Source organism: Pteronotus mesoamericanus, unplaced genomic scaffold (assembly GCF_021234165.1).
Source record: "Pteronotus mesoamericanus isolate MK-2021 breed Mesoamerican mustached bat unplaced genomic scaffold, CSHL_Meso_final contig_657, whole genome shotgun sequence".
In the NCBI taxonomy this organism is placed as follows: Eukaryota; Metazoa; Chordata; class Mammalia; order Chiroptera; family Mormoopidae; genus Pteronotus; species Pteronotus mesoamericanus.
The window spans coordinates 18,088,654-18,111,290 of NW_026555229.1; the positions used below are offsets into that span (position 1 = coordinate 18,088,654).

General features: G+C 43.2%; 2 protein-coding genes across 6 annotated transcripts in view; one reads left to right on the forward strand and one right to left on the reverse strand.

The window, feature by feature from the left end:
* Nucleotides 1-17,184, forward strand: DENND10 (DENN domain containing 10). 3 transcript variants are annotated; one of them, XM_054581589.1, is made up of 9 exons: nt 1-77; nt 2,115-2,311; nt 3,850-3,929; nt 7,121-7,269; nt 8,290-8,401; nt 10,637-10,737; nt 12,089-12,196; nt 14,629-14,723; nt 17,008-17,184. In XM_054581589.1, the coding sequence occupies exons 1-9, from the start codon at nt 23-25 to the stop codon at nt 17,182-17,184; spliced, it is 1,074 nt and encodes a 357-aa protein (XP_054437564.1). In that variant the 5' UTR covers nt 1-22. The 3 variants fall into 3 exon arrangements, with proteins under 3 accessions (XP_054437564.1, XP_054437565.1, XP_054437566.1); XM_054581590.1 differs by lacking the exon at nt 3,850-3,929 and having other exon boundaries at nt 3-77; nt 2,095-2,311; XM_054581591.1 differs by lacking the exons at nt 1-77; nt 2,115-2,311; nt 3,850-3,929 and adding an exon at nt 4,215-4,250.
* SFXN4 (sideroflexin 4) overlaps nt 17,134-22,637 on the reverse strand; it is a 21,421-nt gene continuing 15,917 nt past the window's right edge. For 2 of the 3 annotated variants that reach the window (XM_054581594.1, XM_054581592.1), the window contains one exon: nt 20,462-20,877. In XM_054581594.1, coding sequence (XP_054437569.1) covers nt 20,800-20,877 — 78 coding nt within the window. In that variant the 3' untranslated portion in view covers nt 20,462-20,799. Of the gene's footprint in view, nt 17,248-20,461; nt 20,878-22,637 lie in introns of those variants that run through there. The other variant, XM_054581593.1, reaches the window with a different exon arrangement.

Below are 22,637 nucleotides of genomic sequence, written 5' to 3' on the forward strand. Positions count from 1 at the left end.
GAGGCGGTGGCGGCGGCGGAAGATGGCTGCGGCTGAGGTGGCGGACACCCAGCTGATGCTCGGAGTCGGGCTGATTGGTGAGGACGCAGGCGCCCTGTCCCACAGGCCCGCACCCCAGTTCCGCCTCCGCCTGGGCCCCGGGCGGACCCTGATCCCACCGCTCGCGGAGGGGAGGGCGCGATCCCCTCCCAGTTGGGCCTGGGCGGAGGGCTGCGCGGCCCGACCTCCTCGACGCGGGGGTTCGACCAGCGGCCCTGGGCCCTTCCGCCCGCGCCTTCGCGTGGCGCCCGCCGGGGTCGGGCGGCGGGGCGGAAGGATCCCCCAGGCCTCTTAATTCCGAGGGAAGCTCCTCCTGGACGCCCCGGGCGGCAGACGAGACTGGGCGTGGAATGGAGGGTGACCGAGCTCCTGCGTCTGCGAGGGGGCCTCTGCTCAGGCGGGACTCTGACGGGGCCGAGCACCGCTCTCGGGCGCCACAGCGGGGAGGGGGGAGGGCCGGGGGCCCCTTAGAGGGTGGGGGAACCAGGCTTGACTACCCGCCCGGCGCCCGACTGGCCTGGATCATGTGATCGAGCGGTTCGAGACCCGGCGGCCGGCTGCACCGGCCCCGGGTACTGCGCGTTTTGCGTGGATTATGTCCATTTAACTCTCCCCTCGGCTCCAGGGGTGTGAGTAACGTTTGATACCCACTTTACCCAGCAGCAGCTGGAGGCCCCAGGTGTCACTTGTACACCGACGCACGCTACAAAGTGGCGGGGCCATGATTGGAACCCTTGCAGTCTAGCCCCCGCGCCCCAGCCTCAGCCAGTGGAGGACTCCTGCATCGTACGATAAAGCTTGTGCACGTAGCACGGGTGTCTGCTTAAGCACGCTGGGTGGGATGCCGTTGGTTTTGAGGATGAGGAAGTACGTTGGGACCTTTGGGCAGCCCAGAATGTGTGTCTGAGCCGTGCGCAGTGTTTCAGTGTTGGGTGTTTTCAAGGAACCATTCATTCGACATGGGGCAGCGAGCACGGGGTTGCTTGGTTCCCTGTGTGCCATTGCCCTTTGAAAAAGTATTATTCTATTGAGATTTTTACAAAACTTCTCTAGGTACTCTGTATCCCAAATGTACAAGAACATTGGGTTAAGAAAAACCTGGCAAAATGTACTGATTACTTTTAAGTGTCTCCATGAGTGCTTTTATGTGGGAATGGCTTCGTGTATTCCTCTCTTTTTTTTCTTAAATCATTTTTTTATTTTTCAATTACAGATGGCATATATTAGCTTCAGGTGTACACCCCAGTGATTAGACATTACACAACTTACTACGTGATCATCCTGATAAATCTCGTACCCATCTGAAGATTTCTAATGTGATTTTAAAACTGCTTCAAAGCAAAGCTTAAGTAGCTTGGGCACCTTAGTGCTGCCTGAAGTACTTCTGAATTAAGGCAGAGTTACACTATGACTTTATTTGGTAACAGTGAAGAAAAAGATGGCTTACAATCCTTTTCAATTCAGCAGTTTTTAATTTTCCATGTTGACTTGAAAAATAAAGGAATTTTCTTCAAAATAAGGGGAGGAGAAATGCCCTTCCCCCTTATGAACAAGGAGGGCCAGATGTTGAGAATTGCTGAAGCTGAGTGACGGGGAGGAGGAATTTTTCATTCTCTGCTTTTTTTATACACTTGACATTTTCCATAGTAAGTTTTTTAAGTCTATAGATCAAAATCTAGATTCTTACTGCTATATGTGCAATAACTTTCTAAAATTTAGGCTATCTTTGCATGGAGTTTTTATTAATAGATTGCTTCTGTTATTGAGGTGTTTATTTTGATGATGATATTACATGTGTGACTGGATACACTTTATTATTATTATTAAAATTTTAAATAGAAAATGTGTACAATCAGTATGTAGCATGATCTCCTCAGGTGGCCTAAAAATCAAGGTCAGGAAAGCTAGGTTATGTGAGCAGTAGAGGTAGGTGGGAACTGGGGGCCTCACGTGCTGTGGGTTGCTTTGTAAAATGGGATGTTAAAAGTGATTCCGCTAAGTGCTTCTGAGTAACCAATCAATTCACTCCCTTGCTGCTGTTTGACATTCTCACAGTGACCATCTTTCCACCGTAGAAAAGGACACCAATGGAGAAGTTCTGTGGGTGTGGTGTTATCCTTCCACGACAGCTACTCTAAGGAACCTGCTGCTGAGAAAATGCTGCCTTACAGATGAAAACAAGCTCCTCCATCCCTTCGTCTTTGGTCAGTACAGAAGAACATGGTTTTATATCACAACAGTTGAAGTTCCAGATTCTTCAGTTTTGAAAAAGGTATGACTGCATAAAGGTCAAAAAACCAAAAATATTTGAAATGATGTAAGATTATTTCAGTAACTCTTAGCCTTAGATTTTATTATTCAAAATTCACTTGAAAAACATTAAATATGGTTTTCATTGGGTGTGTTACATGACTGACCCTGTTGTTGGTGTAGGGAAGCCTTTTTCAGGTTATACACTGATGGAGGAGAAATGTAGAAATAATTTCAATGTAATGACTCTGATTAAAAGTGTGAAGAAGGATTTTTTCCATCATTAAAAACTATTGTAGAGGATATAATTGTCCTTTACTTAGTTAGGAAAATCTTTTTATTCATTTATGGATAGTGAGGCTATACTAAGAATAGAAAGGATAATTAAGGAAACTCATGTATTCAGTAGGTTTTTTCTTGTGTCATTTAATATGGACAGGATCAATGTGACAGGTTGAAAACCACTATGTGGTTGTTGTGAGCTTCCCAATCCCGAACGTCTAGCAGGGTTTTTCAAAGAAAAGAATATTGGGGAGTCAATGGCTGGGTTCCTAGCATGTTTCTGAGTGGAGGATTCTTTTACCTTTTCAGGGATAATTTTAGAGCCAATAACCTGACTGTATGAAGCATATCCAAGATAGCAGTTTAAGGAACTGCATTTAGAAAAACAGGAAGGCAACAATTTAGAAACTGTTATAGGCTTAAGACAAAACAGAGATTCATAATTAGAAAATGTAAATTTGCAGAAAGATAGTTTTCCACCTGTTATTAAATCTCTCGTTTATGTTCATTAAGTTTTTGAGGAAAAATTTTGATGTATCCTCAGGGAGAGTTATTATGTTTTACACTACAGACTGCCAAATTACAGCAACAGTGATTTCAAATCTGTTTTTCAAATTTGAAAAATAACGAGATTTTAGATTTTACACTTCAAGATATGATTTTTGAAAGTATTTCTTAAATGTTTTGCTTTTATAAAGTTCTAAATTTTGTCTCATCAGTGGGAATCATAGATATATGATTATCAGAAATTTATATTTATGATGATAGAGGCATATAAAAAAATGAAGCTTATTATAACAGCACCCTAGATTATATAGCAACCCACAGAGAATAAACTATTTCAGGAACTCTATAATTTTTACTGTAAGAATTTTACTGACCTTTTTTTGTGGTTTTCTATCCTGCTATTTCATTAAAGAGAAATAGTTCCTACAGTGGTAGGTCTGATAGAGCACACCTAGTTCTGCTTTGATGAGGTTAAGGGCTTTTAAATAAAAATTCACATTTTTTATATTTGAAATGTTTTTGTTTTGAAAAAATAAAGTGTTACATTCTTATGTAGTAAATTCAATATATGTACAGTTACATATAATTTTTTATATTTGTGGATATACATAGAAATGTATAAAGAAACAATTGAGGACTTTGTTATATTTTGGTCTTCTTCTTTTAATGCTGGTACATCTTGTACAAGAGGTTTTTTAGGATAGAATAATAAAAGTTAATTCTAGTAAAGTATCTTTAAAAAGTTTACTTACTTTTGTTTCTTTTGGACAGGTGACTCATTTTTCTATTGTTCTGACCGCCAAAGATTTTAACCCAGAGAAATATGCCGCCTTCACTAGGATATTGTGTAGGTCTGTATGAAAACTGTACTAAATGCTAATATACAAAAATGAAGATCTTAGTAGTTACATAGCAGATTTCTACATCGAGGAAGCAGAATTCAGCCCTTTGTCTCGCCAACTTAATCTTTATTGGCCCTTCGAAAGCTGTTTTATAAAGAGGAACTTTCTCTTCTGCTTCAATGATATTGCTCCTCTTATTTGGGAAAATGGAAGAGAGGAGGAGAAAAAGCAGTTTGCACAACTAGTGTAGTTCCTGGGTGTTTTGAGTCACTTGCCATTTTTGGTCTATTTCTCCTCATTTCCAGTCCAGAACTTGCCTGAGCAGAATGGGTAAGTGAAGTGCTGTATGAAGGGGCAAGCTGCTTCATACGTGTCCAGGTCTCTGTGTGGGAGTCATTTGGAGGGGAGTTAGTGAGCATTTTGAATTACACTGAAAGCACAGGAAAACATTCCTTAGCTGGAATGCTGAGAAGCTGAAAAACTGATTAATTGGTTAAGTGCAATTCAAGTAGACTCCTTTAGTTTCATCCTAGCTGTTGAAAAAAATTTATCTAAAATACACCAGTGTACTTGCCTCAGTAAGTAAATCTAATAGACTTCATGGAATCTTTCTTATGTGTTAAGAATGGTGGCTTTTTCTATAATGAATACTTTTTGCAGGGTTTTGTTTAGTGTTTTTTGTTTTTAATAAATATTGTTGTCATTAGATAGACTTGAAAGTCTAATATGTATTACTCTCAGTTCTCAGGCTCACACCCAGTAAGTAGTTTGGGGCGGGGAATGGGGGGTGAAAATGGGGGAAGTTTTGTTTTTCCCACTATAAGCCCAATAAATGGTTTGCTTTTTGCCACTTTTATGTGCACACATAACACACGGCATAGCATAAAAATACCTTCTCATTACCTAAGAGTTTCAGTTAGGTTGTAGTTTGACAAAATGAAGTTTCACTGTTTTTGCAGCCAGCTATGATAAGAAAGACTTCTTGCCATCATAAGATAAACTCCAGGTATATGGCTCACTGTGGAATATAAACATTTCTCTGTTAATGTGGTACTTACACAAGGAGAGACTTGTTGCTATAAGAGATGCTGTCCAGAAGCTGTGAACTAAAAACATTGCAAAGGTGGTTTTGAACAAACACTGGACTCTCGTTTCATTCGCTTAAGTCAGGGTTAGGTTACTTAACTGAATTCACTGTGAAATGTTCTGGGGCCCAGAGGGAAGGTTAGTTTGGACCCCACTGCCGGACCGGCAGGAAGCCCAGAAGGTTTCTTGCGTCTGTGGTGCCATGGCATTGGCGCATTCTAGATTTGCTTCTGCCACAATGCAAGGGGAATGAGGACTCTGAGCTATTGCCAGCCACCTCGTCGTCCTCCTACCCCTTAGCGAACTCTCGTGCTTGACCATACGTGTGTACACACCCGTGTACTCAGGTGCATGCACACATGTGTGCACACGCACACTTCGTCCCTGTGAACGCATGTGTCTGCGTGCATGTGCACGTAGACCAACACTTTTAAAATAATTTTTTATTTTTCCATTATATGCAATACTACATTACTTTCAGGTGTATACCATAGTGATTAAGCGGACAATTTTTGATAATGGCAAGGTATCCGTGGACGTGCTCCCTTCCATTTCTGGTGAGAGAGGCAGGCAGGCGTTCGTTCCCCAGCATGCGGCTCACGGCACAGCGGAGGCCCGCGTCAGGCAGGGTGGCGGTCATTCCCTGTAAGGGATACAGGTCAGCTGCCATGACCCCCTTCCTCTTCTGGTCCCTCAGCTAGCGGCCCCGGTAGGGACAGGGTTTCGTGCACACTTGGAGTCGGTTGTCCAGGCCAGGTGTGACAGCTTGTGGGTGACCATCTGGATACGTTCCCCTGGCTTGTGCTTTGTGGTTTTACTATGGAGTAGTTTTGGGGGGTTCTTCCCTCTGTTTAGTCTCTCATGGCCCACAGTTGTCACATTGGAAGTCATTTTATCCTACTACCTTTCTTACGTTTCTCTTCTCCATTACTGTATATTGTTTCTATTTTATAATTGTAATGGTGTGCTTTTTGGTTTCTGTATTTTTTTTGTGGTGGTAATGTAAGTGCATAGTTAATACAAAATACAAACGATACAGAAGGGTGTACAGTGAAAACTACGTCCTTTCCCCTATTCCCAGCCTCTTGACCCTCTACCCCAAGGCATTTCCTAGGCCTGTTTTTGTATCCAACTGAGATATTTCCTCCTACATAAGCATGTGGATGAGTCCGTGGACTTACCTGTGTTTTATAAATATGTTAGGGTACCACAGTCATTGTTCTCTACCCTCTTCTCTCAATTTCTGCATTAAAAAACAGTGATGATTGACAAAATTTGGTAAGCAGTTAAAACACTTTTTTTCGTTATCTTAATAAAACTTAATATACAATAAGTATAATAATTTTCAAGTGATCTCTCTTAAACAGTGATTTTATTTTCTTTCCAATTTTCAATCTCTTCAGCTGCTGAAAGGCCCAAGTAGACCCAGCTCTGCTTTCCAAGCAGAATTTAGATTTAGTTACTCATAGGAAGAGATTTCAGGGGGGGAGATTGATTTCACGTGCGAGCTATAAACGGAGCCAGTTTCCAGTCAGCAATTTCTGGAAGTTTTTAACTTGATGAATGTATCTAGCGTGCATTTATCACCAGAAGCTTAAAGGAGTTGGATTTCTTAATGATATAAATATAGTTATCTCTGGGAACTCTGATAATAAATATAGGTTCTACAACTAATTACTGCTTTCTCTATGAACAATGCATAAACCTCCTTTCTTGTCAAAGGAAATTCCAGCAATAAAACAGAGTTATGACTAAGAACCCCATTGTGAATGTAACACATAAAAAGAGATAAGTGCACGATGCTCCTGAGAATAATGGGGCCTCAGAAAGCCCGCAGTTCGTTCTCCTGCCTGAGTGGGCTGTCGCAGGCTCTCCCAGATAGAAAGAGCGAGCCAGCTTCAAAGAATTGCCGAAGGTCTCTGAAGTGTTTCTTTTAAGATACATTTTTAAATTAAAATTTTAAATGATCATGTAATGAAAAAATTCAGGCATTCACAAGTGTATTAGCAAGTTGGCCTCAATTCTTTAGAAGGTACCCATGCCTGGCTTTGGTGCATTTCTCCATGTGGTTCATGCAAAATAAAAGCATGATTGCTTTTTGTCCTTTGTTACAGAATATACCTGAAATATGGGAGCCCAGTTAAAATGATGGAGAGTTATATTGCAGTTCTTACAAAGGGGATATGCCAGAGTGAAGAAAATGGCTCTTTCCTCAGCAAGGACTTTAGTGCTCGAAAGGCATACCTTGCGGGCTCTGTCAAAGGTAAAAAAAAAAGAAAAAAGAAACAAAAACCCATCCCAGATGATTTCATCCTGACAATGACAAAATCCTGAAGCCGAGGACAATCTGTCAGTAGACTCTGATTTTCCATCTTTCCACATATATTATCTACATATTTACTTTTTGTATAGGAGAGTTCAACTTCTCCATTTTCTTATTTGATTAGAATTCTGTCAGAGGAAAGCAGACTTTTGTGATGTTCCTTTCCAAAAAATCTGACTTTAAGTATAGAACTGTTCTTTCACCAGCGAGCTGCCCTTCGTGGGTTCAGGTCTCCCCTGACTTCCATAGTTTTCTTTCCTTAGCTCTTAGCTGTTATTAACTCTTCCATCTGGAGAGCTCAAGCCCCTGACCCAGGCTTCTAATCCTGTTCCAGCCTTTATCTCCTACCTGGAAAACTCAAAATAGCAAAGACAGCTCGGGGCTAAGCCACAGTCTCCTGGGTCCTTATCAAAGGGAGGAGAGGGAGCTCCCTGCCCACTCTGCTCTCCTCCCGCCACAGTGCCTGTCTGTCTGTACTGCCGGTGCCCTGTGCTCCGTGGTTCCTCAGCATCCCTGTGGAGGTGTTAGGTGTTGCGCAGCGATCCCAAAAGGACTGACGTGCTTGCCTCAGCAGCACAGATACTAAAATCAAAAAGACTCAGTAATGACATGTAGGTGGGTGGGGGGTTGTTAGTGAACAATTTTTAAAATTTAAGGTTTTATGACACAGAAAGATGCTGGTTCCCTTCATACCATTTACTCCACTTTCTTGTGAGTCTGGCTTTATGCATCCAGCATAATGAGTCTTTTGGGGGGCAGGCGTAGGCAGCTGTGGCGCCCATCCTGGGGAGCAGACGTATTTACCAGATAAGATGCTTCTGTACTTACAGCATTTATCTAAACTTACCTTTTGTGTTGAAAACAATTTTGCATTCATTTGACAAGAATTATTTCCAATATAAACTTTATTTCCTTATGCAACATTTAATTCAGTCATGTTATACTTTCTTTTGTTTTAAGACATTGTATCTCAGTTTGGAATGGAAACTATTATCTTACATACAGCACTGATGCTCAAGAAAAGAATTGTCGTCTATCACCCCAAAATAGAAGCTGTCCAGGAGTTTACCAGGTATCTTCTCTAATCATTAAAAAATGTAAACTTTGCTGGCAGCTAGTTTGGGGCCCTTGATGTTACTATTACTATATGCTCTGTTTGTACATTTGGTAAAAATAGAATATGTTAGTCTGGGGATGAAGTACCATTTTGGTCTCACGGTCCAGTTAATTTTTTTGCTTTTTAAATTTATATTTTTAAAAAAATTTTAATTTTTGATGTTAGAGGGGAAGGGAGGGAGAAAGTTGCCTTGCCTTCCATATGGGCCCCAACATGGGAATTAAATCACAGCCCAGAATTGTGCCCTGACCTGGAATTAAACTGGTGACCTTTTTTGATTTCTCAGATGATGTCTAACCAACTAACTGAGCCATACTGGCCAGGGCTAATCGTCCAGTTGAGATTTAACGATTCAAGGCCGCTGAGTTTGGACAGATACTTCTTTAAATTTAAAAATACAAATATTTTAGAGCAAGAAATATTTTGGGCCTGTAGCCCATACGGTCTCTGTCCCAACCACTCAGCTGTCATGGGTAGCATAAAAGCAGCCGGAGGTGAGTGAGTGAGCATGGCTGTGTTCCAGTAAAACTGTGTGTACAGACAGGCGGCAACTCATGGGTCATATTTTCCTGACCCCTGTTTAGGTAAGTAGTTTCTTCCATTCAATTTTTCTACAGACTGTTTTTTTATTTTTTTTTAAAGATTTTATTTATTTATTTTTAGAGAGAGGGGAAGAGATGGAGAGAAACATCAATCTGTTCCCTCCTGCATGTGCCCCACCTGGGGATGGGGCCCACAACCTAGGCACGTGCCCTGACAGGGAACTGAACAAGTAACCTTTTGCTTTGCAGGACGGTGCTTAACCAACTGAGCCACTTGGTCAGGGCTTCTCTTATTTTTGCAATAAATACGTTTATTTTGTTCTTTTTATTTTTTGGCTAATCTAACTTGTTCTTACATTCTTTTTTAAAATCAAGGAGAACTAGCATTTATGCTGTATTTACTATGTGGCAGGCATTGTATAAGATACCTTAAATTTATGATGAGAACTTTTCAAGTATTATTACCCTGTATTATTAATGAGAAAATTAGGACTCAGGGAGGCTAAACGGTCAGATAAAAGAAAGAAGAAAGGCTTCGTAGTTAGAAAGACCTGGGTTAAAATACCAGGGCCTGACCAGTGTGGCTCGTTGGCTGGGTGTCATTCTGCAAAGTGAAAGGTTGCCCCTTCAATTCCCAGCCAGGGCACATGCCTAGGTTGCAGGTTTGGTCCCCGTCAGGGTGCATATGAGAGGCAACCAGTTGATGTTTCTCTCTCACATCAGTGTTTCCCTTCCTCTCTTTCTCCCTCCCTTCCCCTGTCTCTAAAAATAAATGAATAAAATCTTTAGAAGAAAATCCTGGGAAGGCAATTTATTCCATCAGTGTCCACATAAAGGGTACTAGTATTTCCAAGCCTCAGTCTTTTTATCTGTAAAATGAAGATAATACTGACCTCATAAGCTTGTTTTTAGGATTGAAAATAGTTTGTGTAAAGTTCTTCGCTGGTACCTTGCCCATAGTGTGCACTTTAGGAATAATCATTGTTGTGATAGCAGTTGCCTCAGGTCTTAGGTGAAAGGGCCAGAATTTTTACCCCGCTCATTCTGACTCAAAACCCTGTATTTTTCTACCCCATTATCCTTCCCCTCTACATTTATGCTACTAAAACTGGAGTGTCCAGAGCTTCATGTAACAAGGCACCAGGGAGTTCACAAAATCACAAATTCAGCACATCTTGCAGTAGCTGTTTTACTGGAAGGTTTTTTTGTTTTTTGTTTGTTATTTTTGAGGAAACCTATTTTGTATAAATAAACACAAAGTGGTTTACAAGTTTGACTGGAATTAAATATGAAATGAGACACTTTCCTGCTTACAGGCCTTCTCTGGAGTGAATGTGCAGTTTCCTTCTCCATAGCAGTCAGCACAATAGGGTTGTTGGAGGAAAACCTTAGCAGCGTCTCTCTTTGCTGCCAAGGAGGACTTTTGAAATTTCATCTCGGGCTTTATGTAGCTAATCTGGCACCAAAAGCAGAGTTTAAAACATTGTGTACCTTTCATTTGAAGTCTGGAGGTGTTAGCCCTTTTACGGCTGGTTCTCCCCCCTGCCTGTGACAGCCCGATTTTCCTCCTGGAAGAAGAGGGAAGAGGGCAGCTGAGTCTCTCAGGGGCAGGCCAGCAGCCATGTGAGCTCTCGCTTTGTTTCCCCAGGACTCTGCCTGCCCTGGTGTGGCATCGACAGGACTGGACCATACTGCACTCGTACGTGCACCTCAATGCCGATGAGCTGGAAGCGCTGCAGATGTGCACAGGTGGGCCACGGAATCGCAGGACAGGGACTGGGCTTTCACTGCGGCTGTCGTTTGGTTCTGTGATATGGGGCTTTTTTTGTTTGTTCGTTTGTTTTTGTGCAGTTTTGTGTGTGTGCATTCTAAAGGAGAGTACTGATTGGTTCTTACTTTGGTAAATGGAACCGATTTTTCCTCCTTTTAAAACCTTGAATTTAGAAAAAAATTGGGTAAAATACACGTAACGCAATTCATCATCTAAATCATTTTTAAGTGTGTAGTTCAGTGACATTAAGTACACTAACATTTTTATGTAGCCATCACCAAAATACAACTTATTTTTAACTTGTAAAGTTCTCATCTCAAAGTTTTCTTATTAGTGATTATTTACTTATTTAAGATTTTATTTATTTTTAGAGAGAGGGGAAGAGAAGGAGGAAGAGGGAGAGAAACATCTATTGTCTCTCCTATGTACCCCAGCCAGTGGCTGGGCCCTCAGCCCCGGAATGTGTCCCAGTCAGGGATTGGACCAGTGACCTTCAGCTTTGCAGGGCAGCGCCTGATCAACTGAGCCACACCAGTCAGGGCTTACTGATTTGATTTAGAGTTTGACTTGCGTCTTGTCATATTTTTTCTCAAAATTATTTTAAAATGATGTTTTTATACTTGTATAATCATTTTTAAATAAGATTCTGGGAATAATTTAATAATGCAGTATTATCTATGTCTACAGTAATCCTAACTTTGTAAAGCCATAGATTTTTTGTTTTACTTTCTTTAGATGTAAGGTTAAAATGCCCTTTATATGTTAACCTTTTTTTTAGATTTTGTTATTTTTTTAGAGAGAAGGGAAGGAGGGCAGAAAGGGAAACATTGACTGGTCACGCACACACACACCCCCACCCCCTGGTTGTCCTGGCCTGTAACCCAGACATGTGCCCTGACTGGGAATCAAACCAGCGACCCTGTGGTATGCAGGCTAATGCTCAGTCCACTGAGCCACACCAGCCAGGGCTGTTTGGTTATGATTCCTTGTAGACAAAGATCTGAAGGGGGAACAGTTATCAAGAGCATCCTTGCTACCTTCTGTCTGTCTGTCATTTTTGCCCCTAGTAAAGCAACAACTGAAAAGTAAATGCTTTTCCTTCAGTCTCCTTCCTTGACACTGAAGTCTGGCTTTGCAACCTTTTGAATGTGTGAGTTGCTTGGGGCAATGGACAACAGAGTAGTCTTAATGAATGCCACAGGGCACAGCTAATGACCCTGAGTAGGTACGGCAGTGAAAAAAAGCAGCTTTTCGACTCAGTTCTCGTGTGATGTGTTCACAGTATGATTTCTTCGTAGCCCAGTAGTGTTGGTCATCTTTGCAATGCAGGTTACATTGCTGGATTTGTAGACCTGGAGGTGAGCAACCGATCAGACCTCTATGATGTGTTTGTGAACCTGGCAGACAGTGAGATCACCATTGCTCCGCTTGCGAAAGGTTAGTTCTCTGGTCTGTTCCGTTGATACGAGACAGGAGGCAAGCAGTTGTGACTTCTTTAGGCTGATTCTCTAAAACTAATATTTGAGGGCCTTCTTAAACTGCTCTGTTGAAGCTGGAGGGATTTTTTTCGTGTCTCAAATGCAGCATTTATTCTTTCAGGCCTGGCCACGTTAGTAATACATCCTGGATGCTTATGCTGCACAATATATGCTAATGAGATGGTCTATTCATTTGTTTTTCCACTTTCTATTTAAAGTGTGTTAAGTTATCTACTGCTGCATAACAAATCACTTCTAAAGTTAGTGATTCAAAACAACAAATATTTATTACCTCACAGCTTTGGTGGGTCAGGAATCCAGGACTGACTTAGCTGGGAGATTGGGCTCAGGGTCTCCCCTGAGGTTTCCGTCAACATCGTGCCACGGCTGCCGTTATCTGGAGGCTCAAGTGGGGCTGGAGGCCCACCGCCCAGCTAACGCGCGTGGCTGTCAGCTGGAGCCCTCTCCCTGAGGCCTCTCCACAGGGTGCAGCTTGGGCATTGCCGTGACCTCAGAGCTGGCTTCCCCGAGAGTGAGTGATCCAAGACAGAGAGAAGAGACCGCAGTACCCCTTGTGCCGGGGTGTCCAGCCTTTTGGTGTCTCTGAGCCACACTGGAAGAAGAATTGTCTCAGGCCACATGTTAAACACACAAACACTAATGAAAACTGATGAGCAAAAAAAAAAGGTTTTAAGTAAATTTACGATTTTGTGTCGGGCTACACTCATAGCCATCCTGGGCCGCGTGCAGCCTGTGGGCTGCGGGTTGGACACCCCTGCTTGTGGCCTAGCTCCAGAAGTCACATACTATCACCTCCGTATTCTATGAGTTAGAAGCAAGTCATTAAGTCCAGGCCCTGGAGGAAGCAGTATAAAGAGTGTGTAGACATTTATCCAAGAGTGTGTAGATATTTATACAAGGGTCGACTATGACTCTGAAAGAGGGAAGAGCTGAATGCTGGCTAATTAGGGGTTTTGGTTAGATAGACTCTTTTTACATGAGATTTTATCCAGTAACTCCAAATGAACAGAACCAGGACTAGTTTTCTTTCATTGGTTTTAGAGTGGCAAATATAATCCATGTTCCTGGTGAAAAATTCTAAACATGAAAACATCCACTACCTTTTGTAACCCAAAAATGATAGAAAACTAGCCGCGGCCACTTAAATTGCTGAGCGGGTGGCCATTTCCTCACTGCCATCTCTTCCTCTGAGTCTGTACAGTGGGCTCACCCCAGTCAGCACCATCCACGTTTGTGCCTTGAGGTGACGAGCAGAAACTCCTGTTAATCTCCTCGCTGCAGAAAGTGGCACTGCACGACGAGGGACCCAGAACATGGAATTTATAAAAAACTGTGTATTTATTCTTACATGTTTAAACTTCAGTCACCTTCCAAGTACTCTCCATTTGATGCAATGCACCTATCAAGACCTTTTCTTCCACTGCTCAGAATGGTTTTCGAGTTTGTTGATTCTGATGATTCTAGTGCATCTGCTGTTTTTTGTTTTACCTCTTCAACATCGGCAAAACATTTCTTTTCGAGGACTTTTTTTCATCAGGGAAAACAAAGTCACTCAGGGCACGATCTGGTGAATAGGGAGGGTGGGGCCCGGAGTCATGCCATTTTTTGGTTAGAAACTGAACACTCAGTGCGGTGTGGGCAAGTGTGCTTCGAAGTCAGCCATGGTGAAATGGGCAAATGTGCTGAGGGGGTCCTCCAAAAAAATTTGCTGAAGCCGAACACAGCCTCTCAACAACGCCAACTGGTCCACTGATACAGTTGGGTTCCTAGAACACGCACCTAGGAAGGGAAGCCTGTACTACAAGCAGCCTGCCCTCCAGAAGATACTTCTTTTTCGGGGGGGCTCCCCCCTCGTATATAATTAATGCAACTTGGGCTGCTTCCTTTGCTCGTTTCTAAGAGCCTTTGTACGCTGAATGTTCAGCCAGCTTCTGCAGAACTAACAGGAAGCACCTCTTTCACAGTCTTCCCGCCAGAAAGATAAACTTGAATTCTTAACTGTGAAGACCTGGACAGGAAAGTCAGGCTCTTGGCGTACACTCACAACTCATTTGTAGTCAGAAGCTTTCATGAGGTGTTGTCTAGAAAAAAAATAGGAACTCTTATCAGGCAGAGATGAAGGAGAAATTTGGTTTGGCACTGGCATGTTTTCAGTTGGACATGAAGGATGGAAATCGTGATTATGCCTCCCTCCCCACCTAGCATGTCGTCATGTTTGTATTTAGCGATGAGATGGAAGTGTGGTGGGCTCTCCGCTGCTTTTTGAAAATTCCCTCTGTATGATCTTCCAGGTTTTCAGATAGATGGCATGGTGAATTTTTATTATGTGAACTTCTAAATATTCACATAACATATTCTTAATCTCACCAGAGGCCATGACAATGGGCAAACTGCACAAAGAAGTTGGCCAGCTAATTGTTCAGTCTGCAGAAGATCCAGAGAAATCTGACAGCCAAGTTATACAGGTAAGACCCTAATCTACGGACTGAGCCCTAGGCTAGCGTGGCTGGGCCAGGTGCGCAGAGCTGCTTATTGTCTGCTGTGCACATGGCAGAGGGAAGTGACTGGGAAGTGCTCGTGGGGGTTGGCAGATGAACCCGCTGGAAGTGAGCAGCAGGGGCCGCCGTGGCCCCCTGGGTCAGGCTCTGAGGACAAGGTATATACAGGGACCCGGGCTGAAGCCAAGCATTTATGGTGAGAAATTAACTTCTAAGTGGTCTGGAATGCTGTTCTGGATTGGCCAATGCATTCTTTCCTCCTGGCGGAATTTTCATGCAGAAACAAATTGAAGGCAGAAGGTTGTTACTGAGCATGGGGACCAGATAGAGTGTCTTAGTCCAGCTTTGATGTATTTATCGTCTCCAGGACATTAATAATGCAGGCGCCTGCCAAACTCAGCAAACCCTGGTGTCATAGTCTGCAGGGCTAGCTCCTCTGTGGGGTCTGTCATCTGACAACAGTTCTTGTGGACCCTCTCCTCTCCCCTTTCCCACAGGGGGGTGGCGAGTGGGTTTTGTTCACGCCTCCCTGTCTGGTGAAAAAGCCCCTCGTTGGCACCGCAGCTTGCCAGCGCCCGCCCCTTCTGTCTGCCGCCAGTTTGCGTTGTGTGCTTCCAGCAACTCGCTCCTCTCCTGCACGGACACATCTCCAGCCTCGTCTCTCTCAGGCTCTGCCTCATCTTAACCCGTCTCGTGCTCTGGGGGCCAGGGGCCTCGATGGATTGTCTCCCCCTGTCTGCACCCGGGAGGCACCTCTGATGTGAAGGTCCTACTCATCTGGTTGTGTCTCGCTCTTTTCTTCATTAATCCATTTATTAAGCAGTATCTATTGAGCACTCACTATGCATCATGCATTGCACAGGGCAGTGCAGTTGCAGCGGTGAGCACAGTCCCGGCCCTTACTGCCTGTATTTTAGCGGAGTAGGTGAATAGGAAGTAATATGTGACAAGATCATTGTGAACCGTGATAAACAAATGCTGTGACAGAAACAAGGGGTTGAAGGAGAAAATATTAGACAGGGGATCAGACAGCTCTCTGAGAAAGTGACATGTGAGCTAGAGGTTGCTGAAGGGTGAGGCACTGCAGGTTTTCACAGGGACCCGCCAGCGCCGCTCTTCTCTCTGTTCAGTGCTGGTGGCCTGTCCAGCCGTGGCCAGAAGTGTGGGTGGGTCTTGTCCTGAGGACTTGAACATTGAGACGCCCCTGCTCTGTGGATCCTTCCATCAACATGATAGTAAAAATACTCTTCACAGTATTGGTGACGTGTAAATTTGAGTTCTGAATTACGGTGTTTTTCGTGGACTAAACATGATACACGATGACTCGGTATAATCTATGATGAATGTGCCCAGCATGTTGTAGGGGTGCAAAAATATTTGAATGGGTTAATGATGTCAGCACAGCAAGAAAAAGACATGACTTTGATGTGAGCTCTGGTGAGTCCTCAACCCCGCGAAGCAGTGTCAGTCGACAAAGAGGAATAAAGCCCCTGTGGCAGATGCCGGGTTTCTTATCCCAGGCGGAAGAGAACTCTGGGAGGAGGTCTGTTCTAGAAATAATAGCACGGTTCCTCAGAGAGGGAAACATAGGATTGCCATGAATCCAGCAATTCTACTCCTGCGTATTTATCAAGAGAAATTGAAAAAGCGAGTAGTTTGTACACCCCTGTCCACAGCAGCACTAGTAACAGTAGCCATTGATGGATGGATGAACAAAATGTGGTGTATGTATACAGTGGAATATTATTCAGCCTAAAAAATGAGTGAAGTTCTAATATATGCTACAACATGGATGAACCTTGGAAATGTTATATGAAGTGAAATAACCCAGACACAAAAGGACAAATACTGTATGATTTCACTTACGTGAGGTGCTCAGTGCAGGCAGATTCACAGAGGCAGAAAGTAGAATGGCTGTTACAAGGGGCTCAGGGAGGGGCGGTGGGGAGCTCTTATTTAAGGGGAATGGAATTTCCATGTGGGATGAAGACAGAGCTCTGAGTGGAGTTAGGGATCACCACACAGCACCGCGAACGTACTTAATGCCACCAAATCACATGCTTAAAAATGGCAAAAGGAAAAGAATTATCTGTGACATTGATTTTTCTATTTTGTTTCATTTTACCTAATTTAAAAAGTAAAGTCAGTCTGACAAACTTTTAAAAATAGCAGGAAGAATTCTACTATAATGCAACAACTACTCAAATTTTTCGGTGCTAACATACTGCATATTTTCCTGTTCTTATTAAAGGATATTTCCCTGAAAACAAAAGAAATCTTTGCCAATCTGGCACCATTTTCAGAAGTTTCAGGTGATGGAGAAAAGCTAGTTCTCAATTTGGAGGCACTGAAGCAAAGACGATTTCCACCAGCGACAGAAAACTTTCTTTACCATCTTGCTGCAGCGGAACAAATGCTGAAGATCTGACCGTGTGTCTGAATGTATCGCTGAGGACTGACACAGAGCTCTGTGACCATGATTATCCATTAACTGTGTTGTAAAATACGGAGGAACAAAGAAAATGGTATTATTTTAATGATTTATTTGAAAGTATTGAGATTTGACCTGAAAAGCACTGAAACACATGAAAATGCTTCTGATTTTCTCTTACCTGATCAGCTTCATGCCCACTGTCAGGGTCAAAGTGCTGTAACCCCACCGATAGGTTAGAAGAGGGCCGAGGTCCTGGAGCACAAGGGAAAAGCTCTGCCCAGTTCCTGTGTAACTCTCAGCAGATCCAGACGCCTTCCTTGTAATAAGTTCCAGTTTGTCTCATTGTGTACCACAAACAAATGGTTTATTTTCAGAAAGCTGCCTGAAATTTTGCTTTGTATTCTTCTAGGAAGAACCTTAATTCCTCATGAGGAACTCTACTTTCTGAGCCAAACTACTAAGTTTTCTGCAGGACCGTCTAGATTATTCAAAAGACCCTGAAATTGCACTTTCTTATAAAAGATAATTTTTTTTCTTGGCCTTTGAACATTTTGCCTATATTATGAGGGTTTTGCATAGATTTTATACTTGAGCAGACAACTTTAATAATCTGTATTTATACTGTCCCAGAGGTGAGCGTGTGGCAAACTGAAGCCATCAACCCTCTTCAGTTAGCCTCATTGCTAGCAATATTATTTTGAAAAAGATGCCGGTCCTTCTATGGCAAAGTAAAATAAGCAGCCTATTTTGGATATAAATGTCTGTATAACTGAACTAGCAATTTTACATAATTGGTAAAGGAATGTGACAATTAACTTCCTGCAAGGGCCAAAACCAGAGAATGTCTTCAAATAATTCCAGTAAAAGTAACTTGGCCACATATGAAGGTAACTGTTCCTGTTCAGTTGTGTACCTTTCTCATAATTGGAGACCTAAAAATTGTAAAGTAAGCATGGAGGTCTAAGTTATGTCCTTGTTATATTAGTATATGTATCCATATTAACTATGACAGGTTATTTTACAGTCACTACTGTTGTCCTTAGAAGTTTCACCCAGAAAATGTTTGCAAAAAATCTTGTCTCTGTTGGATCTTTCATTTATTCTTGGTGTTAGACTTTTATTAAGTAAAGGTTTAAAATAGCCCTTTCCCTCCCTCCTTGGGTAGGGCTGGACCTGAGATGAGATTTTGTTTACTAAGGCAAATGATTTAAAATTAAATCTGCACTTTATGAAAATGAATACTAACATCTTTTTCTTGCTCATTTTTGTATTACTATATTAGCTAATGATTGAAGTTGTTAAAAAATTACAAATGTATGATGCAGAAATAAAATGGAAATATTTTGATAACAAAGTTTTAGGCAGATGAAAAATTGTGCCCTCTCTCTCTTCCAACTCCAAAAAAAAAAAAACCAAAACAAAACAAACCCTAAAACAACTTTTTGTCAACTGCCGATGTGCTGGGGAACCTTATTAAAAGGCCTCTTGGAAAGCGAAGGGGGCCCTGACCAGGGTGTCGTCCCACAAAACGAAAGCTCACCCGTTTGATTCCCAGTCAGGACACAGGCCTGGGTTGGGGTTTGGTCCCCAGTCAGGATGCATACGAGAGGCAACAACTGAGGTTTCTCTCCCTCCCTTCCTCCTTCCCTCCCCCTCAAATATATATACGTACATAAAACCTTAAAGAAAGACAATGAAGGCTCCTTATCTCCCTGCCCTTACTCTCCCTCACGCAGCCACTCTCCTCCGTCAGTGGGGAAGCCGTCACCTGGAGCCTTCCCACATGGTGTTCTTTTGCTTACTGTAGGCCTGGGGCCATCCTGAGTCACCTGGTAGGTCAATTTTACTAATTTTGTCCTTTTAGGTTGTTTGCTGTGAAACCCTTTTATGATCTTTCCGGCCCAGGGAAAACTGAAAAGCCAGAGATACTCTTCAGTGATTTGGGGCAGTGTGTTGGGAACTTTCCTCCAGGATGCAAATGTTTGTATACTTCATGCAGAGCACTGTTGTGTCCTGGGGCTCCCTTGATGCACAAGACAGTTCCTGCCCTCAAGGGACAGTCTACAGGGGCACCGGGCCTGTGCTGTGGTGTGGCAAGTGCAGTGGGAGCACAGGAGAGGCACATGATTCAGTGCTGTGAATCCTGGAAGACTTCCTGGAGGGAGTGACTGACACCCACATCAGACCTGAAGCATGAGCACGAGTTAGTCCAGAGCAGAGGGAAGCGGGTGTGAAGGCCCAGAGCAGAGAGAGAACAGCCCCTACAAGGGGCTGGACGTTGCTCCAGAGTGACGAAAGGGAGCTGCTAGAGGTGAGTAAGGCGAACGCTCTTGCCTGCATGGCAAAGCATTTGAACTTGATAACCTGAAGCTCTGAGAAGCCACTGAAGGCTTTTGAGCAGGTGTGATTTTAGAAGAGCAGGTTGGAGCATGGATGGGAGGGAACCAGACAAGTAAGGCGAGTAGTACCAGCAGGGGGTGCTGTTGGACTGAGCTGGGCAGCAGCAGCGGCCACGGAGCGAGTTCTAGAGCTGCTGGCTTCGCCTCAGTCTGCTGAGTGGGAGTAGGGGGAGGGCGGAATAAGGGTGCCGCCAATGATCCTGCCTGATGCAGGTGTGGTGGTGACATTTCCTGCGATCGGGAGGTCTCAAGTGGACACCCAAATGGCAAAATGCAGGGTGCAGCTAGATGTGAGCTATTGCCCGGGGAAAGCAAGCCCAAAGACTGGGGACTCAGCCAGCCGGCAGCGGCAGCAGTTTGGGTGGGGCGTGGATGCCCGCCATCTCAGCTGAGTGGAAGGTGGGGTGCAAACAGTGAGGGCAGACAGTCCTGGAAAAAGTGTGGCTACAAATAAGGGTTTTACTTTTTCAATGAGGCAGGTGACGCAAGCAGTTTAACTACTATTGGGAAGAAGAAGTAGTTAAGCAGACAGAGGTGGCTGGAGGCAGAGGCCCTGAGGAAAGAAGGGAGGAGCCGGGAACCTAGGGGCCAGCCGACCTTGCCCGGAGGAGGGAAGGTTGGTGCGGGTGGAGGAGGGTCTGCAGGTTTGGCGCCCGGAGCTTCCATGGCGGGCCAAGAGCCGTGGTTTTTACTGTGAAGCAGGAAGCAGGGTCGCTTGCCAGTGAGGAGAAAGGAGCTGGGTGGCAAAGATTTCAAGTAGTTGTGCAAAATGGAAGTAACAGGCTTGCTTTGGGGGTTGCTCACCAGAGGTTCAGGTTTACCTCGAAAGGGGCCATCAATTTTAATGCCTGTGCCATGGGCTTCGATGACCTTTCATTTCTTCAAAAACTCAACTTGATACGAGTTTATTAACAATTTCAGTGTCTTTTCACAGGCTGACAAATTGAAAACTGAACCTTAACATCACCCATAGCAATCCCTTGGGAGCAGGTCAGACAGGACAGCCTGCCATTTCTCTTCCTCCATCCAGGCTCAAAAACCGCAGGCATGACAAGCCTAGACAAGGTCTTGGCATGTGTGACTGTAAGCCATCCTGTCTGTGCAGGCACCTCGGGGGTTTCCAGGAGACCTCGGGCACAGCTCTGGAAACCGAAACCTTGAGAGGAAGGTTTTCGAGCAGGAACCAAATGAATTCACCTAAAACTCACCCCTATACCCCTCTGTTATAGAAGAGTTCTGTTTCTTCTGTTGCAGACTGAATTTCCTCTTCAAGTTTACTGCACTGTATCTGAAAAACACAGTTAAATTCTTAATATTTATATTAAGAACTTTTCTTGCCTTAGAAGCCAAGTTTTTTTGTTTTTTGTTTTTTTAATTTCAGAAAGTATTTGTTTTACGGTCCAACTTTTTTTCAGTGATGTCTAATTCAGAACAAAAAAAATAGAACCTAACATCTTAAAAACATTCTTCTGGAATATTTCAAATATAAGCAAATGCTGAAAGAATATAATGAGCCCTCATGTACTCATCACTCAGCTTTAACTATTAACGATCTGCCAATCCCATGAGATTTAAAACCTTCTGGAAATGACCTGGCTTGCAGATAAGCCATCGCTCTACTCTCTGAACACTAATGGAATCAGAAGTTATTATTTGCAAAGGGTTCGCTTTTATTGCAATCTTATTGTGACAAACTGTTCTAAAAGGGGACTGTGAGGATTGAAAAATTTTTTTTTTCTATTTTACCTGTTTTAATGAGAAGCTACTCTCTCTACCCATCCCTCACCACCTTTATTTTTTTTAAGATTTTATTTATTTATTTTTAGAGAAAGGGGAAGGGAGGGAGAAAGAGAGGAAGAGAAGCATCAATGTGTGGTTGCGTCTCCTGCGCCCCCAAATGGAGACCTGGCCCTCAACCCGGGCATGTGCCCTGACTGGGAATTGAACTGCCAACCTTTCAGTTTGCAGGACGACACCAAACCCCTTAAGCCACACCAGTCAGGGTGCAACTATCTTAAATTATGTAAAACTTCTGTTATATGCTGGCAAAGTTGCCTGAATTAACGATTCTATAAAACCAAACTTAGAGAATCTGGGTTTTGAACAAAAGCATTCCATAAATATACAGGGTGGAGCAAAAGTAGGTTTACAGTTGTCTGTATAGAAAATAATACAATAAATAATAATACAAAAATAAACTTTTGTATACTCCTGACTGTAAATCTACTTTTGTAAGTGCTCTGAGGACATGACTGATTTTTAACTTCAGTGACAAACCAGCATTGGAAATTTTCAGACAAGAAATGCCAGAAATCGCTAATATCTACTAGCATCGATAATGTCCTGGGTACCAGCAACAACCCTTCGCAGAGATACTATTATAGTCCTCTCTCTTTAACAGATTCAGAGACTGGGTCTCAAAGAGTTGAAGCAAGTTGACCAAAGTCATGGAGGAGCTGGGAACTTGGGCCCAGCAGGCTCACTCACCACAAATGACAGTATATCCTAGTCTACAGAACTGTGCAGTCCAATACAGAAGCCACTAGCCACATGGGAGTACTTAAGTTAAAATTACATTGAAATTGCTCTGACTGGTGTGGCTCAGTTGGTTGGGCATCGTCCCGCAAACTGAAAGGCCACTGGTTTGATTCCTGGTCAACGCGCATGCCTGGGTTGCCTGCCAGGTCCCCAGTTGGGGGCCTGTGAGAGGAGGCCAATCCATGTTTCTCTCCCTTTGTCTGCCTCCCTTCCCCTCTCTCTAAAAATAAATAAACAAAATCTTCTAAAAAATTACATTAAATTTAAAATTCAGTTCCTCAGTCACAGTGGCCATGTTTCAAGTGCCCGGTAACCACATGTGGCTACTGGTTACCGTACTGGCCACCACAGATACCGGGCATTCCCATTACTGCAGAAATTTCCACGAGATGAGGTGCTGCTATAGCATAGAACAGATCAAAATATCTCAAAGTGTTTTTTAATATCCCATAAAAATGCTTCTGATTTACCGGTAAGAAAAATAGAATTCAAAACGGCACAAAGGATCGG